This window comes from Nerophis ophidion, linkage group LG11 (genome assembly GCF_033978795.1).
Source record: "Nerophis ophidion isolate RoL-2023_Sa linkage group LG11, RoL_Noph_v1.0, whole genome shotgun sequence".
NCBI classification, from domain to species: Eukaryota; Metazoa; Chordata; class Actinopteri; order Syngnathiformes; family Syngnathidae; genus Nerophis; species Nerophis ophidion.
The window spans coordinates 1,560,285-1,579,850 of NC_084621.1; the positions used below are offsets into that span (position 1 = coordinate 1,560,285).

At 39.0% G+C, this 19,566-nt stretch overlaps 1 protein-coding gene across 2 annotated transcripts in view; it reads left to right on the forward strand.

Moving 5' to 3' along the window:
- abhd16a (abhydrolase domain containing 16A, phospholipase) overlaps nucleotides 1–19,566 on the forward strand; it is a 41,680-nt gene that overhangs the window by 20,246 nt on the left and 1,868 nt on the right. For both annotated transcript variants that reach the window (XM_061914834.1, XM_061914833.1), the window contains exons 13-19: nucleotides 3,353–3,457; nucleotides 3,522–3,585; nucleotides 3,674–3,730; nucleotides 13,758–13,820; nucleotides 17,721–17,797; nucleotides 17,862–17,960; nucleotides 18,030–18,076. In XM_061914834.1, coding sequence (XP_061770818.1) covers nucleotides 3,353–3,457; nucleotides 3,522–3,585; nucleotides 3,674–3,730; nucleotides 13,758–13,820; nucleotides 17,721–17,797; nucleotides 17,862–17,960; nucleotides 18,030–18,076 — 512 coding nt within the window. The remainder of the gene's footprint in view (nucleotides 1–3,352; nucleotides 3,458–3,521; nucleotides 3,586–3,673; nucleotides 3,731–13,757; nucleotides 13,821–17,720; nucleotides 17,798–17,861; nucleotides 17,961–18,029; nucleotides 18,077–19,566) is intronic.

Consider the following 19,566-nt stretch of genomic DNA (forward strand, 5'->3'; position numbering starts at 1 on the left):
TTTGAAATGAAAGATTACTGATATACATGGTCCTGAGATCTCTTCAATAACCTTTTTTATAATTTCCATATCAAATCGTTTCCAATCGATAGAAGTCGTGGATTTGCATTTTTTTTTAACGATTTTAACTATTTCCTCTAGTGTCACTTTCGTGAGGAACATTGAGTTGGGATTTGTATTTATGTTGTCATTGAAGTCTTCGGTTGAAACTGGTTCTGGAATCCTTTCCTCCAATTTTGTCCAATATTTAAAAAGTAATTATTGCAACTCTGTATTACTTCCTTCATGTTTTCATTATTTGTATTTCCGTCTGAGAAGTATTGTGAGTAATCCCTCTTAGTGCCATTTTTGATGAAGCTATTGAGGATGCCCCATGTTGCTCTCATATTGTTTTTGTTCCTGTCTAATAATTGATTGCACCCGTAATCTTATTTTCTACGTGCTCCTAATATGCCGGTTAGCTTGTTTTTATACTTTTTCTACTAATTTTCTGCCTCTGTAGTTATTTGTGTTAGCCATCCATCCATTTTGTACCGCTTATTCCCTTTGGGGTCGCGGGGGGTGCTGGTGCCTATCTCAGCTACAATCAGGCGGAAGGCGGGGTACACCCTGGACAAGTCGCCACCTCATCGCAATATTTGTGTTATACATTTTCTATATAATGTATTGTTATTGTAAGCATTTTTGTATCATTTTGTCATCCGTGGTGGATTGTTTTTTTCTGCTCTCTACTAAGTTGTTGTCATGGACAATGTTTGTCATAAAGCATTATGACAAAAAATGATCAACATCAGTTTCATTGTTCATATTGCAACACAACTTTGCTTCTCTAGGTCATTTTTGAAAGATATACTCTGTGCATAGGTTTGAAATGTCTTTTTGTCGTCCATGTTCTTGTAGTTTCCATCATACATTGTGAAAATTCGTAGATGATCACTGATGGTTATAAGCTCGTAGTATTATTATCAAAATCATTGGTGAAAATATCCATAAGCGTAGCACAGTGTCCTGTGATTCTGCTTGGCTTTGGGATTTTAGGATATAAAGGGATGCTAGACATTGTCTCAAGAAGTCATCAATGGATTTTTGCTTATTAGGGTTCAGTAGGTCAATATTAAAGTCACTATATAATAAGGATTTAAAAATAACAATTACTGTCTGTACTGTAAGGAATTCCCCCAAATATGTTGTGGTATCTGACGTACATAGAGTATATTTGAGTTCTTGTGAAGATTCTTCCCCAAATTTGACGACGATAACAAGCTTTGTGACACTTTCCTACTGTACCGAACATTAACTACAGTATATTGCGATCATGGTGTACTGTTACACCATTAGTGCTTGTAATTATTATTATTCTTATTGGTATATTTTGGAGAACCAACGTCCTCTACAGTAGACACATTTGAATTTGGTCTATTTTGTCAGATTTACAGGAGCTCTCTGCTGTTTTCAAGGACCTTCTGCAAAAACGCTAGTCAAAAATTATAATTATAACAGCACTTCATTTTTTTTTTTCGGAAGCAGTTGCAAAAATGTGAGTCTCTCGCAAGTTTAATGAATGGCTACTAGTTGAATAGCCCAAATGATGAAAAAGAGAGCACCTAAAATGAAACTTTGAGGAACCCCACTAGTATAACTAAAGACGTTGAACAAATGACGCCTGACTGCATTGATTGATTGATACTTTTATTAGCAGATTGCACAGTACAGTACATATTCCGTACAATTGACCACTAAATGGTAACACGCGAATATGTCTTCGACTTGTTTAAGTCGGGGTCCACGTTAATCAATTCATGCACCCAAAGTAAACAAGCTACAGCAACACCTTATTTACATGAATCACATTATGAGAACAAATTATAACTGCCTAAAAGGAGAGGACTTAAAGGTGTGCTGTGAGGAACACCTTAGTACTGTGGTTCTTAACCTTGTTGGAGGTATCGAACCCCACCAGTTTCTTCATATGCGCATTCACCCAACCCTTCTTTAGTGAAAAATAAAATGTTTTTTTTTCAAATATAAGACAAAGTTAGATGTTTTTGGTAACACTTTAGGATGGGGGACACATTATAAGAAACAAAGACTTCATTTAGAGTTATTTGGACAGTTGTGGAACATATTCTAAGTCAGTGGTTCTCAAATGGGGGTACGCGTACCCCTGGGTGTACATGAAGGTATGCCAAGGGGTACGTGAGATTTTTTAAAAATATTCTAAAAATAGCAACAATTCACAAATCCTTTATAAATATATTTATTGAATAATACTTCAACAAAATAGGAATGTAGGATAATGAGCTGTGAAAATAAATGCAACAATGCGATATTCAGTGTTGACAGCTAGATTTTTTTGTGGACATGTTCCATAAATATTGATGTTAAAGATTTTTTTTTTTGGTGAAGAAATGTTTAGAAGTAAGTTGATGAATCCAGATGGATCTCTATTACAATCCCCAAAGAGGGCACTTTAAGTTGATGATTACTTCTATGTGGAGAAATATTTATTTATAATTGAATCACTTGTTTATTTTTCAACAAGTTTTTAGTTATTTTTATATCTTTTTTTCCAAATAGTTCAAGAAAGACCACTACAAATGAGCAATATTTTGCACTGTTATACAATTTCATAAATCAGAAACTGATGACATAGTGCTGTATTTTACTTCTTTATCTCTTTTTTCTTTCAACCAAAAATGCTTTGCTCTGATTAGGGGGTACTTGAATTAAAAAAATGTTCACAGGTGGTACATCACTGAAAAAAGGTTGAGAACCACTGTTTTAAGTAATAAAGACTTATTTTAGAGTTATTTAGTTAGGGTTAGTGTCAGGGTTATAATAAGGCCCTGCCGAATAAGGCATTAATAAGTACTTAATAATGACTAGTTAAGAGCCAATATGTTACTAATTTGCATGTTATCAACCAACTAATTAATGTTGACTATGTTCCCCATACTAAAGTGTTACCATATTTTTTTTACTGGTGCACAAAATAAACCGTGCATGAACATCACCTTGCTCAAACAACAAAACCCAACACAGTGCATAAACTCCCAACAAATTACACACCTGCAAATCAGTCAGCTGTTTCCGTATCCGTAATACGCCGACAGGGAGAAGTTTGTATTTACACGATGAGTCGGGTGTTTTGACCTCTGCCGATCGAACCCAGGTTAAGAACCACTGCCTTAGTATGTTTGCCAGTGAGGTTAAAAGTCAATGCAAGGGTCTGCCAATCCAAGTTCCTCTGTACGACAAGATCACTCGAGTATTGTTAGCAATTTTTTTGTCCACGTTTTGACCTGAACTCCTGGTCTACACTTTCTCTGATGTCCACATTCTCCCCCCGCAGCTACTTGGGCAGTGATGTCATACCCAGAGATCCAGTCGGTGGTGTTGGACGCCTCTTTTGACGACCTCCTGCCTTTGGCCCTCAAAGTCATGCCTGAAAGCTGGAGTAAGTCCTCATGTTGGAGCGCTTATTAACTTTAGCAGGAGCTAACCCATTTCTTGTGTGTCAGGACCCCTGGTGCAGCACACAGTGCGACAGTACATGAACCTCAACAATTCAGAGCAGCTCCTCAAGTGAGTAGACATACTGTATCGGTGAAGAGATTTGTTACAGTCAGTATACTCATGTGATGTTGTTGATAATGCTAACGTCTACCATCAGATACCAAGGACCTGTCTTGCTTATCCGGAGAACCAGGGATGAAATTATCACCACCTCGTAAGTGTCACTCAAAAGTACTGTAATAATCATATTTATGTATTCTAATTTTAAAATGTATCTTAGTTTATCAACAAGCAAGAAGATTTGCCCTTGCATTTTGGGAGACAAGCTGCAGTCCTAAAAAACTGATATTTTGGAGAACAATGCTGAAGAAAAACTCTTGTCTCTCCTTTATATATTTTTTATATAATATAGAATATACAGTACAGGCCAAATATTTGGACACACCTTCTCATTCAATGCGTTTTCTTTATTTTCTTGACTATTTACATTATCGATTGTCACTGAAAGAATAACTGAAAACATGTTTTATATTCTAGTTTCTACAAAATAGCCACCCTCTGCTCTGATTACTTTTTTTTGCACACTCTTGGCATTAGAGATGCGCGGACAAGCAATTATATCATCCGAAACCACATCACAAAAGTCGTCATCCACCCACCACCCACCCGAACCAACATTTCATGAAAGCCACACCCGCCCGTTGTTATATATCTAATATAGACCATGCAAGGCATTAGTGAGGTTAGAAAGTGTAACTCCCTCCAAGTAGCACAGACACAATGGCTTTCTTGAACTGATTTATTTGAAGGCTTCCTTTCCCTTCAAATTCACCGTGAAAACTGTAATAAATTAAGCACGTTACAAACATAAAAATAATAACATGCACAGCATGTGGATCAAACATTTTACCAAGTCAAATACCAACAAATGACAAACAAATACCTCGTTGGCCATACCCGGAAGTAGCTTCCTTACATCCGTCGACAGACCAAACGAGACATTTCAAAATAAAAGTATGCCCACATATTGTTTCAAAGAGTGCTGCTCGTATTTCGTATGTGGGTAACAACATTGAACTATTTATAAATGGTAGATTTCTATAGGCTAGTAAGGTAAAGTGTTGTACCTGACAAGTTTGGGCTACCTTGCTTCTGCAGCCTTCATCAAAGGTGTCACGTGATGTTAGCGTGACCTCGTCTGTGACGTCTTATATGGATTGTACCATCAAGTGTTGTCAGCCTTCATCAGAGGTGTCACGTGATGTTAGCGTGACCTCGTCTGTGACGTCTTATATGGATTGTACCATCAAGTGTTGTCAGCCTTCATCAGAGGTGTCACGTGATGTTAGCGTGACGTCATCTGTGACGTCTTATATGGATTGTACCATCAAGTGTTGTCAGCCTTCATCAGAGGTGTCACGTGATGTTAGCGTGACCTCGTCTGTGACGTCTTATATGGATTGTACCATCAAGAGTTGTCAGCCTTCATCAGAGGTGTCACGTGATGTTAGCGTGACCTCATCTGTGACGTCTTATATGGATTGTACCATCAAGTGTTGTCAGCCTTCATCAGAGGTGTCACGTGATGTTAGCGTGACCTCGTCTGTGACGTCTTATATGGATTGTACCATCAAGTGTTGTCAGCCTTCATCAGAGGTGTCACGTGATGTTAGCGTGACGTTGTCTGTGACGTCTTATATGGATTGTACCATCAAGTGTTGTCAGCCTTCATCAGAGGTGTCACGTGATGTTAGCGTGACGTCGTCTGTGACGTCTTATATGGATTGTACCATCAAGTGTTGTCAGCCTTCATCAGAGGTGTCACGTGATGTTAGCGTGACGTTGTCTGTGACGTCTTATATGGATTGTACCATCAGGTGTTGTCAGCCTTCATCAGAGGTGTCACGTGATGTTAGCGTGACGTCATCTGTGACGTCTTATATGGATTGTACCATCAAGTGTTGTCAGCCTTCATCAGAGGTGTCACGTGATGTTAGCGTGACGTTGTCTGTGACGTCTTAAATGGATTGTACCATCAGGTGTTGTCAGCCTTCATCAGAGGTGTCACGTGATGTTAGCGTGACGTCATCTGTGACGTCTTATATGGATTGTACCATCAAGTGTTGTCAGCCTTCATCAGAGGTGTCACGTGATGTTAGCGTGACGTCGTCTGTGACGTCTTATATGGATTGTACCATCAAGTGTTGTCAGCCTTCATCAGAGGTGTCACGTGATGTTAGCGTGACGTCGTCTGTGACGTCTTATATGGATTGTACCATCAGGTGTTGTCAGCCTTCATCAGAGGTGTCACGTTATGTTAGCGTGACGTCATCTGTGACGTCTTATATGGATTGTACCATCAAGTGTTGTCAGCCTTCATCAGAGGTGTCACGTGATATTAGCGTGACGTCATCTGTGATGTCTTATATGGATTGTACCATCAAGTGTTGTCAGCCTTCATCAGAGGTGTCACGTGATGTTAGCGTGACATCATCTGTGACGTCTTATATGGATTGTACCATCAAGTGTTGTCAGCCTTCATCAGAGGTGTCACGTGATGTTAGCGTGACGTCATCTGTGACGTCTTATATGGATTGTACCATCAAGTGTTGTCAGCCTTCATCAGAGGTGTCACGTGATGTTAGCGTGACGTCATCTGTGACGTCTTATATGGATTGTACCATCAAGTGTTGTCAGCTTTCATCAGAGGTGTCACGTGATATTAGCGTGACGTCATCTGTGATGTCTTATATGGATTGTACCATCAAGTGTTGTCAGCCTTCATCAGACGTGTCACGTGATGTTAGCGTGACGTCATCTGTGACGTCTTATATGGATTGTACCATCAAGTGTTGTCAGCCTTCATCAGAGGTGTCACGTGATGTTAGCGTGACGTCATCTGTGACGTCTTATATGGATTGTACCATCAGGTGTTGTCAGCCTTCATCAGAGGTGTCACGTGATGTTAGCGTGACGTCGTCTGTGATGTCTTATATGGATTGTACCATCAAGTGTTGTCAGCCTTCATCAGAGGTGTCACGTGATGTTAGCGTGACGTCATCTGTGACGTCTTATATGGATTGTACCATCAAGTGTTGTCAGCCTTCATCAGAGGTGTCACGTGATGTTAGCGTGACGTCATCTGTGACGTCTTATATGGATTGTACCATCAAGTGTTGTCAGCCTTCATCAGAGGTGTCACGTGATATTAGCGTGACGTCATCTGTGATGTCTTATATGGATTGTACCATCAAGTGTTGTCAGCCTTCATCAGACGTGTCACGTGATGTTAGCGTGACGTCATCTGTGACGTCTTATATGGATTGTACCATCAAGTGTTGTCAGCCTTCATCAGAGGTGTCACGTGATGTTAGCGTGACGTCATCTGTGACGTCTTATATGGATTGTACCATCAGGTGTTGTCAGCCTTCATCAGAGGTGTCACGTGATGTTAGCGTGACGTCATCTGTGACGTCTTATATGGATTGTACCATCAGGTGTTGTCAGCCTTCATCAGAGGTGTCACGTGATGTTAGCGTGACCTCATCTGTGACGTCTTATATGGATTGTACCATCAAGAGTTGTCAGGTACAACACTTGAACTACTAGCCTGTATAAATCAAACATTTATAAATACACGTCAGTAGGCTAAATGAACCTCTTCAACATAACATTTAACTATGTGTAGCGGCTGGCTGCGGGGTGATAGCCAATGACTTTGGCTGGGGGGCGGGACTTCCGGGAGAGATAGGGAAGTGACGTTGTCGACAGGAAGTGAGAGTTCGGGTTGTCCCGGGAAAAGCGTTAGAGACATGAGAGTTGTTGTGTGGTTGTATTACATCTTGTGCAATAAAGACAAGATAAACGAAGAAGTTTTATGAGCCTACATTCCTGGGATTATTATAATATATATTTCCCAATTGGTTCAACCACCACCCGCCCGAATCTATTTAAAATCTATTTTTTCGTCATGTCACCCGACCGACCCGCGGTTGTGACCGCAAACCGCGCATCTCTACTTGGCATTCTCTCGATGAGCTTCAAGAGGTAGTCACCTGAAATGGTTTTCACTTCACAGGTGTGCTTGTAGCTCATCGAGAGAATGCCGAGAGTGTGCAAAGCAGTAATCAGAGCAAACCTTTTTTTTTTGGTTAAGTACATAACTCCACATGTGTTCATTCATAGTTGTGATGCCTTCAGTGACAATCAACAATGTAAATAGTCATGAAAATAAAGAAAACAAGTTGAATCAGGAGAAGGTGTGTCCAAACTTTTGGCTTGTATTGTATATTCAATATGCATTTAAAAAAATGTCTTTATTCAGCCTTCTGGTTGGCTAAAATAGCTTTATATTAAACAAACACAATAGGGTGGAATGTATCTGTGGCAGAGGTCGTGGTATACAGTAATCCATCGTTTATTGTTGTTAATTGGGTCCGGTCATGACCACGGTAAATCATTTTTTTTACAAAGTACTAATTATTACTTTTAAATCAAATATTTTCTCTTCTAAAACATTAAAACACTGTTTACAACCTTCTAAATATGTCTTTCAACAGTATGAACATTATTGAACTTTCACAGTATCATGTTAGACCCGCTCGACATCCATTGCTTTTGGTTCCCTAGAGGGGGGGGCGGTCCTCTCCAAGGTTTCTCATAGTCATCATTGTCACTGACGTCCCACTGGGTGTGAGTTTTATTTGCCCTTATGTGGGCCTACCGAGGTGTGGTAGTGGTTTGTGCAGCCCTTTGAGACACTTGTGATTTAGGGCTACATAAATAATCATTAATTGATTGATATGAGAGCCCTCTAGTCATGAAATAACACCCACATAGTCACCTCCAATGTAGTGATGCCGGCTGAGGCTGAGCCAATCAGTGGCCGCAATACTGAACAGCACACACTTGATTGGTTTGATCTCATCTAGTGGCCAATACTGTTGTAATATTGATATTTTAATTAATTTGGCCATGCGTATGCTTGAAATGCCTAATTTAGTCCAAAAATACATAAAATATGCTTAAAAACTTCAGTGATAATGTAAAACAAGATACAGTATCACGGACGAGTGTATTTTCCATGATGCACAACTCTGTTTGTGTGGGACTGAATAATAGTCTATAGAAATGTTATTTAAATCCAGTCCACTTTATTTGTATAGCACATTTAAACAATATGAATGTTTCCAAAGTACTGCACAACAATATTAAAAAAACAATACTAAATTGGCCCTAGTGTGTGAATGTGAGTGTGAATGTTGTCTCTCTATCTGTGTTGGCCCTGCAATGAGGTGGCGACTTGTCCAGGGTGTACCCCGCCTTCCGCCAGACTGTAGCTGAGATAGGCGCCAGCGCCCCCCGCGACCCCAAAAGGGAATAAGCGGTAGAAAATGGATGGATGGATGGAATATTCAAATATCCTTAGCTCCACCAATGACTGAATAAAAAATAAAACCAATATAAAAATAATAATAAAAAATGATTAAAAATGATTTTAAAGGGTAAAACCAATTAAAACAATAAATAAAATAACTTCAATTTAATAACATAATTTGAAGTTATTGACCAGCTGTAATCTTTTAACTCGTGTTGTCAAGAGTGATTTAGTAATTAGGATCTATAATTAATAAATCTAATTCATTTTTTTTAACCTAAAAAAAAATTATGATAAAGTACTCAATTTGAGGTATTTTCATCTAAATTCATCACATTATGGTGGCAGATGAAATGATTGACATCCAACTAAAGAAAGTGCCTTTATGAAGTCATGTTTTTGACTTAATGGAAAGATAAATGATATGAAACAGATGCAGTCTTAGCCATTTAGTAAAATAAAACATTAGGTTTATATAAAATATTGAAGTTGCATTAAAAAAAAAAACAGTCAAAACACTGAGCTACACCGGTTGGTAGAGCGGCCGTGCCAGCAACTTGAGGGTTCCAGGTTCGATCCCCGCTTCCGCCATCCTAGTCACTGCCGTTGTGTCCTTGGGCAAGACACTTTACCCACCTGCTCCCAGTGCCACCCACACTGGTTTAAATGTAACTTAGATATTGGGTTTCACTTTGTAAAGCGCTTTGAGTCACTAGAGAAAAAGTGCTATATAAATATAATTCACTTCACTGTGCATTTCTATGAGCAATACAAAAGCAGATATTGACCTTGATACTTCTCTTACAATGAGAGCCAATCAGCGAGCACTTCAAGTTGTTACTGACCATTCATTGTTTTACACCCTTAACAAACCCAGCACAAAGTCACAGTCGTACAGACACAATAATGTGGGAGATAAAAATAGTATTTGTGCAATTAAAAAACGTAATATGACTGCAATTATTCCTACTTAATGTGACACCCCTGCTTGCAATATTCGCGGGCAACTTAATAAAGCATTGATAATGTTTCCTGGGCTCCTTGTAAGTCTGCACTGATTTTATAAACAACGCACACACTGTTGCATTGTTTCTTAACCATAGGGCCGGCCTGGCCAAAAATATCTGTTTCTCAGCTGTAGTCCGTATGGGCTGTAGCGGCACTCAGCTGTAATCAGTTCTTCTCAAATAGTGGGGCGGACCTGGGGGAACATGGAGGACATGGCTGCACTGTAACCACAATGAGGAACTTTTGGATTGATTGAAACTTTTATTAGTAGATTGCACAGTACAGTGTATATTCTGTACAATTGACCACTAAATGGTAACACCCCAATAAGTTTTTCAACTTGTTTAAGTATATATACTATCAGCATAATACAGTCATCACACAAGTTAATCATCAGAGTACATACATTAAATTATTTACATTATTTACAATCATAAGGACAAGGAAAGAGCTGCCTGTGTTTTGTTTCCTTTAAAGGCCTACTGAAATGAGATGTTCTTATTTAAACGGGGATAGCAGCTCCATTCTATGTGTCATACTTGATCATTTCGCGATATTGCCATATTTTTGCTGAAAGGATTTAGTAGAGAACATCCACGATAAAGTTCGCAACTTTCGGTGCTAAGAGAAAAGCCCTGCAGACGATGACGTCACATGTTGATGGCTCCTCACATATTCATATTGTTTTTAATGGGAGCCTCCAACAAAAAGTGCTATTCGGACCGAGAAAACGACAATTTCCCCATTAATTTGAGCGAGGTTAAATTTGTGTTTGAGGATATTGATAGCGACGGACTAGAAAAAAAAAACCGCGATAGCATTGGGACGGATTCCGATGTTTTTAGACACATTTACCAAGATAATTCTGGGAAATCCCTTATCTCTCTATTGTGTTGCTAGTGTTTTAGTGAGTTTAACAGTACCTGATAGTTGGAAGGGCGTCTCCACGGGTGTCTTGACACGCAGTGTCTCAGGGGAGTCGACGGCAGCTATGGACGGCACAAACTCAGCTTTTCTCCGGTAAGAACTGACTTTTTAACCATAATTTTCTCACCGAAACCTGCTGGTTGACATTCGGTCGGGATCCATGTTGGCTTGACCGCGCTCTGATCCATAGGAAAGTTTCACCTCCAGGAAGTTTAAACAAGGAATCACCGTGTGTTTGTGTGGCTAAAGGCTAAAGCTTCCCAACTCCATTTTTCTACTTTGACTTCTCCAATATTAATTGAACAAATTGCAAAAGATTCAGCAACACAGATGTCCAAAAAACTGTATAATTATGCTGTTAAAGCAGACGACATTTAGCTGTGTGTGTGTGCAGCGCTCATTCTTACTAAAAACCTGTGACGTCTTGCGTACACGTCATCATTACATGATGTGTTGAAGACGGGAAATGTAAAAATGTAATTTAGTAAACTAAAGCGGGCGTATTGGCATGTGTTGCAATGTTAATATTTCATCATTGATATATAAACTATCAGACTGCGTGGTGGCTAGTAGTGGCTTTCAGTAGGACTTTAATGTTAATAAGCTTACAATGTTATAACAATTTTATAGACAAATTATAGTATTTATAGGGGGGGATATTTCCTTTTTCCTAGGATGGGCATGATAAGTCACACAGTTGTAATTAACCGTTCCACCACTTGTGGCAGTAATGACAATATCAAACAATCAATCAATTAATCTTCATTCATATAGCCCTAAATCACTAGTGTCTCAAAGGGCTGCACAAACCACTACCACATCCTCGGTAGGCCCACATAAGGGCAAGGAATACTCACACCCAGTGGGACATCGGTGACAATGATGACTATGAGAACCTTGGAGAGGACCGCATATGTGGAACAAACAGAGGACTGGATTTAAGGTCATAGATAAGCAACACTAAATGGTCCCTAGTGTGTGAATGTGAGTGTGAATGTTGTCTGTCTATCTGTGTTGGCCCTGCCATGAGGTGGCGACTTGTCCAGGGTGTACCCCGCCTTCCGACCGATTGTAGCTGAGATAGGCACCAGCGACCCCAAAGGGAATAAGAGGTAGAAAATGGATGGATGGATAAGTTTCTTGAATGCAAAAATGATGACTGAAGTGGTGAAACTGTGGTTTTCATTTGCATTTTTATTGACAGTTTAGTAAAAAGCATATTCATTGCTAATGTATTTTATTAATTTTAGCACAACATAATTTTATATATACTTATTTTTGTGTCAGTTATTTATGAGTCCCTTCTTATGCAGTATATTTGGTTAGTACTTAATTTTTCTAGCTAGTCTGACCTCAACCTAAGGTATATGTGTTGATTAAATAATAATCTTTGTTTTAAACACATGTTTTCATATCATTTGACAAAGTTGAAAACTGTAAAATGATTAAAATGAAGATTAAGATTACTAATTCAGTGTTAAAGGCCTACTGAAAGCCACTACTAGCGACCACGCAGTCTAATAGTTTATATATCAATGATGAAATATTAACATTGCAACACATACCAATACAGCCGCTTTAGTTTACTAAAATGCAAATTTAAAATTTCGTGCGGAAGTATCATGCTAAAACATTGCGGTATGATGACGTGTGCGCGTGACGTCACGCATTGTAGAGGACATTTTGTTCCAGCCCTGATCCCAGCTATGAGTCGTCTGTTTTCACTGCATAATTCCACAGTATTCTGGACATCTGTTTTGCTGAATCTTTTGCAATTTCTTCAATTAATAATGGAGAAATCAAAGAAGAAAGCTGTAAGTGGGAAGCGGTGTACTGCGGCCTCCTTTAGCAACACAAACACAGCCGGTGTTTCATTCTTTACATTCCCGAAAGATGACGATGAAGCTTTACTATGGAACAGAGCGGTCAAGCGAACACGGTTGGATTGGACCACACACACAACAGTGTATTATGCAGCCATCATTTCGAAAGATCGTGTTTCGAAGAGGGTCCCTTGCGAAGGGCAGAGACGCCACCACCCGTCGACTGGTGCTGAAGAAAGGTGCGGGGCCGACCTTCAGGTTGTACAGGTACGACCATATAATCTCACTAAAACACTAGTAACACAATAAGCAGATAAGGGATTTTCCAGAATTATCCTAGTAAATTTGTCTAATAACATCTGAATCGCTCCCACTGTATAGTCTTTTTTTTTTCTAGTCCTTCACTCTCACTTTCCTCATCCACTAATCTTTCATCCTCACTCAAATTAATGGGGAAATCGTCGCTTTCTTGGTCTGAATCGCTCTCGCTGCTGGTGGCCATGATTGTAAACAATGTTCAGATGTGAGGAGCTCCACAACCCGTGACATCACGCACACATCGTCTGCTACTTCCGGTACAGGCAAGGCTTTTTTATTAGCCACCAAAAGTTGCGAACTTTATCGTGGATGTTCTCTACTAAATCCTTTCAGCAAAAATATGGCAATATGGCGAAATGATGAAGTATGACACATAGAATGGAGCTGCTATCCCCGTTTAAATAAGAACATCTCATTTCAGTAGGCCTTTAATATTTGAGTGCATTCTTCTGAATTGGAAAAGTTGGTCCCGAGGTCAATAAGGTTGAGAACTCCTGCATTATTGTACATCTGCTTCTTAGTTGTCAATATAGCGACATAGCAGAGTTACTGTATGAGGTGGCATGACAGGCCACACCGACGGTCCCATTATAATGTGTTTAAAAGAGCGGGCGAGCACAACTATTGTATAAATAAATAAAAAGGCTAACTCTTTTTGTGATGGTCCCCAATTAAATTGTGGCGAGCCGCTGCAAATAAGTGTATTGGAAACTTTGCAGTTTTATAAAGAGACAAAGTAGAATCAAATGCAGGTCTTGTGTCTAATGTTGGCTCTCAACTTGTTGCAGGAGCCCAGAAGACATCATGTCTAATCGAGGAAACGACCTTTTGCTCAAGCTGCTTCAGTTCAGGTCGGTTGTGTTTTGTTATTTATACATTAATACTTACATCCAGCACATATGTACTATGTATTGATCATTATTTCATTGTTTTGTTGTTTTACTTTGCATCAGCTCTGTGCTCTTTTAAAGGGGTCACATTATGATTTTTTAAAAAGCTTTTGTAGTTTCCTAATGAAGCCTTAGCTTGACGCTCCTCCACTTTCTTTTGCTCTTGTTTGCTGCGGCAACAACAAACACAAATCCAGACGCTTCTCTTCGTTTTGTATCGTTTACTCGTCAACTTAATCATTCAAAAATGTAAAACAAATGAATGGCAAAATAAAGAGAGTTTGTTACAGTAAGAACGAGTTAGAAAAAGTAAGAGTAAGGTCAAAAAAACTGTGTGGCTCAATTCCGCTATACCTGACCGCCATTACCCATAATACATTGTGTTCAAACTCTATTACCACACTGATCCTTCCGGCATGTATACAATTAAACAGTTATGTAGTCGTCACTGTTCTCAAGAAGTATAAAATAGTTCCTCATCAAATTATTCAGACGGATGCAATAATTACACATAAAGTGTACCTTGTAATTATTCTAAAAATGCAATATATACATTTTCGTATAATGCAAATCAAGTAAATAGTCCCATTTTGGTAGAATAAAGATAAAGCACCTTCCATAAAATGTAAATCAACTTAAACAGCATTTAGGCTCCTACAGCTTTATTTTGGTCTTCATAACATGTAATGCTGGTTCTCTGGTGAAAATTTTGCATGGATTTCCTTTTACAGAACTATTTGTAAGCCATATTTTTGCTCCCTTTAAGAACTTGTCTTTTTGAGAGGCAGAGTTGTTAGATGTAAATGAACTCCTACTCACCACGCCAAATCAATTCAAATCAAATACTTTATTTATATAGCACATTTAAAATATACCACAGGGGTAACAAAAGTGCTGTACAATGGGCAGGTTTCAGCAAGTCAAATTTAAGACTTTTTAAGACCTTTTTAATGCCACCTTGAATGAAATTTAAGACTGAAAAAAATAATAAAAAATCTATAAATATAAGCGATGGTTGGGGATCCCACTGTACTACAACCTCAATGACAATCAGTCATGTTTACTTTGTGTATGTTTATTAATAAAAAAAACTGATAAGCACCACTCTGCCAAACAGCTCATCAAAAATCTTGAGAGATCCAAAAACTTTGACATCCAAAACAAACAAACCAACACCAACACCAGTAAAAACATAATAACACAGGTGAGAGTAAAAATAAATTACATTTGGTCAATAATAGTGCAAAACAGTATTATAACATCAAAAACAAAACATGGACATCCAGTTGTTTCTTCTTCGTGCTGTGATTCAGTGTTTCATCGAACATTAACACATACCGAGACCCGTTGACTTGGTCGAAGAGCAGCTTTTGGATGTGAGGTGCTAGTCCGTGTCTCGTAATATATGCTGTTTTATCCTTTACGCAAAAAAATGTATTAGCAACCTGAGAATCAGGAAACATCACACGAAAAAGATGGCCAATCCTGTCATTTGAGGTGTAAGATTGATGTTTCACCACAGTGTGCAAGATCCATAACACCTCAGATTTTAATGTTGCTGTCCCGCCGAAGATTAGTGTCAGGTCAGTGCTGCTGGCGGCAGTTGTTGCTAGCTGGGGGGGCCTTGGACCCACGTAGAACTGAGAGATGCCCGGTGTTTGTTTCTGGCTCTCTGCCACGATTTTATGCTTACCACACTGCATGTGCGATTCGACTGCTCCAATTCCCATGGTGCCAAGTTTGAAATCCCTCTTACTAAGTATGCACCTGGCCTCCTCGGGATTGGCAACAGGCTTAAGTCAGCTTTTAAACCGGCTGTCCGCTTGCAAAACTTGCATTTCCCCATGCTGACTGAAAGGCGGGACGTGACAAAGAAAGAAAGGAGTCTGCGCGCGACTGACACTGAAATAACTCACTTTTACTCAAAAACGTGCCCCGAAAAAAAAAAAATGGCCCAACAATTTGAGACCATTGAGTACTGAATTTAAGACCATCTTAGGAATTTCTAATACATGTAATACTTTTTAAGGCCTTTATTTTAGATACATGAATTTAAGACTTTTTAAGGATCCACGGATACCCTGGGTTAAAAGATAATATGAGAACCGAGCAAACACAACACAAACCGAACACGATAAAAAATAAATAAAGCATTAAAAACAGGTTCACAGCAGGTGTATTATGGGGTGTCATTGCAGGATGGATATCACTGTGTTAAAAGCCTAGGAATAAAAGTATGTTTTTAAGAGAGATATAAAAACAGGAAGAGAGGAGGCTTGTCTAACACTCAAGAGGCAGGTCGTTCCAGAGCAGCATTCGACCCCGCCCGGCAGGAATGTTTGGTAGTTTTTAGCATTGTTGCTTTTATTGTGAACTATGGACATCAATGAACGCCACCAGCCATGTCTTTTGAGTGACTTTCACCTCAACACAACATCCCAGATTATAGAGCGAGACCGTGGTTTACCGAGGTTTGCTGCAGAAGACAGCCAGGCTGCACGTCTCAAACTATACACTAAGGTTAAACTTCTACATAGTCTGTATCCCACCGATGCAAGATCCTGGAAGTATGCATCTTTATAATGACAGTAAAATGCATTTGCATTCTATATCATGTTGCTACTTTAAACACTTGTAAACAATGGAGGCTCAAGTCGGCTGCAGTAAACTACGCTACGAGCTACATAGCAAAAGTAATAACAGGTTATTTTACTAACTGGTCCACCACCATAAACAGTCAGCACTGATCCAATCAAAAGTATTTTTTAAGAAAAATGATTCTTTATTTTGCCGGTGGACATTGTCACAGTAGAAGGCTAAGCTAGCTACACAACAACTTGAGCTAAAATTGCTAACATGTCATGCACACAGGCAGCAAGGTGGAAAAGCGGTTAGTGCAGGGGTAGGGAACCTATGGCTCTCGAGCCAGATGTGGCTCTTTTGATGACTGCATCTGGCTCTCAGATCAATCTTAGCTGACATTGCTTAGCACGATAAGTAATGAATAATTTCGCTGGTAAACAGTGTTAAAAATAACGTTTAAATAATAAAACATTCTCATGCATTTTAATCGAACCATCCGTTTTCTACCGCACCTGTTCAAGAAGTCGCATTAAATGGTAAGAGGTATTATATTTATTATTGGTTAATTTTTAGAATAACAATTTTATTAAAAATAATAAGAGAGTTATTCTACCCTTAAAATGTTGGTTTTACTTTAAAATGCACACATTTATTTGTATTCAGAGTTAAAAAATATATTATATGGCTCTCACGGAAATACATTTTGAAATATTTGGCTATCATGGCTCTCTCAGCCAAAAATGTCCCCGACCCCTGGATTAGTGCATCTGCCTCACAACCTATCCCCAGGTGCATGTCTTTGGAGGTGGGAGGGGCCTATCCCCAGGTGCATGTCTTTGGAGGTGGGAGGGGCCTATCCCCAGGTGCATGTCTTTGGAGGTGGGAGGAAGCCGGAGTACCCGGAGGGAAACCACGTAGTCACGAGTAGAACATGCAAACTCCACACAGAAAGATCCCAAGCCCGGGATTGAACCCAGGACTACTCAGGACCTTCGTGTTGTGAGGCAGACGCACTAACCCCTCTTCCACGAACCAATTGTAGGAAAAACCATGTTTTTAATTGACATTGTTACTTCCCTACTGTGTGTTTGCATGATTGTATGTGGGATTACACGTCAACATCTGATGATCCTGCCTGCATGCATGTTGGTTGGTGCACGAGTGCTGCTGGCACTGGTGAAACGAGGTTCATGGAGTGCAAATATGTGCTGTGACATTTGTTCAGTGTTGTCTTTTGACACAGCAAAGTGTTGTGTTGATGTGCGTTACCATGGGCAGGTATCCCAAAATAATGACGGAGGAAGGCGTCCGAGTGGTCCGGCAGTGGTTGGGGGCCTCCACTCCCACGGAAGAAGGTGAGTTGATGATGGAAAGGTGGAATAAGATGATTGTTGACGGCGGCGGGCTGTTCCGCAACAGCGTCCGTGTACAGCGGCTACGAGGTGGACGACGACTGGTGTCTGTCCGTGCTGCTGTCCTATCAGGCGGGCAGCGACCTCGCCTTCCCATGGAATGTTGGTGAGCTGTCAGCACTCATGCATGTTATCACGCACACAAACCACTGGACTGACACTTCTTGTTCAACAGGCGAGGACATGACTCTTGAAGGAAGACGACAGCTGGCTCTTTTTCTGGTGAGTACTATTTATTTTTCTTTGCTTTTTACACACAACTCAGCCAATGGTGATGTGGGGATCGATACTGAAATATCAACACCGCCGATACCACATCTTTATGCTCTAATATTGATTCTCAAATTAAAATATTGATACTTTTGATACCAGATCTAACATGATATTGTGAAAGTCCAATCCATAGTGGATTTAACATGGAGCTAGCAGGAAAAAACTTAAATGTATCAGAAAAAAAAGTATTATTTATTTTTTTATATTTTAAATAATTAAGTTTTTTAAATAAATTATTATTGGACATTAGTATTTATATTTTAATACATATTTAATTGTAACACTCAACATATTTGTTGTAGAAAAGATGAAACCTTATTTGTAGTGTTTTGTAAAAAGGTCTCAGTTGTTGACTAGTACACACTATGAAGAACTATTGACTTGACTTACTGTGTTTGTATCAAAACCAACAATAAGCTTTGTGTGTTTGTATCAAAACCAACAATAAGCTTTATGTGTGTTTGTATCAAAACCAACAATAAGCATTATGTGTGTTTGTATCAAAACCAACAATAAGCTTTATGTGTGTTTGTATCAAAACCAACAATAAGCATTGTGTGTTTGTATCAAAACCAACAATAAGCTTTATGTGTGTTTGTATCAAAACCAACAATAAGCATTGTGTGTGTTTGTATCAAAACAAACAATAAGCTTTATGTGTGTTTGTATCAAAACCAACAACAAGCATTATGTGTGTTTGTATCAAAACCAACAATAAGCTTTATGTGTGTTTGTATCAAAACCAACAATAAGCATTATGTGTGTTTGTATCAAAACCAACAATAAGCTTTATGTGTGTTTGTATCAAAACCAACAATAAGCATTGTGTGTGTTTGTATCAAAACCAACAATAAGCATTGTGTGTGTTTGTATCAAAACAAACAATAAGCTTTATGTGTGTTTGTATCAAAACCAACAACAAGCATTATGTGTGTTTGTATCAAAACCAACAATAAGCTTTATGTGTGTTTGTATCAAAACCAACAATAAGCATTGTGTGTGTTTGTATCAAAACAAACAATAAGCTTTATGTGTGTTTGTATCAAAACCAACAACAAGCATTATGTGTGTTTGTATCAAAACCAACAATAAGCTTTATGTGTGTTTGTATCAAAACCAACAATAAGCATTATGTGTGTTTGTATCAAAACCAACAATAAGCATTATGTATGTAATATCCTTCATTAGTTGTGCAACAACAACAACAACATTCTGCCTTAAGGTCACATTCATCTTTTCTAGTGGTTGCAATAACAATAATAATCAAGCACATTTCCTTCCATAATGTTTGCAGAAACTAGCAATTCCCAAATCATTACAACCCTGGAACCTATTTTTTCCACCCATTGTGGTCGCCATAGTAACCGTCTCACCTGCGCTCCAGGGCCTCCTGCTTTAATATATTTGGGCGACCACGCGGCTTATTGAAGTCATTTAAC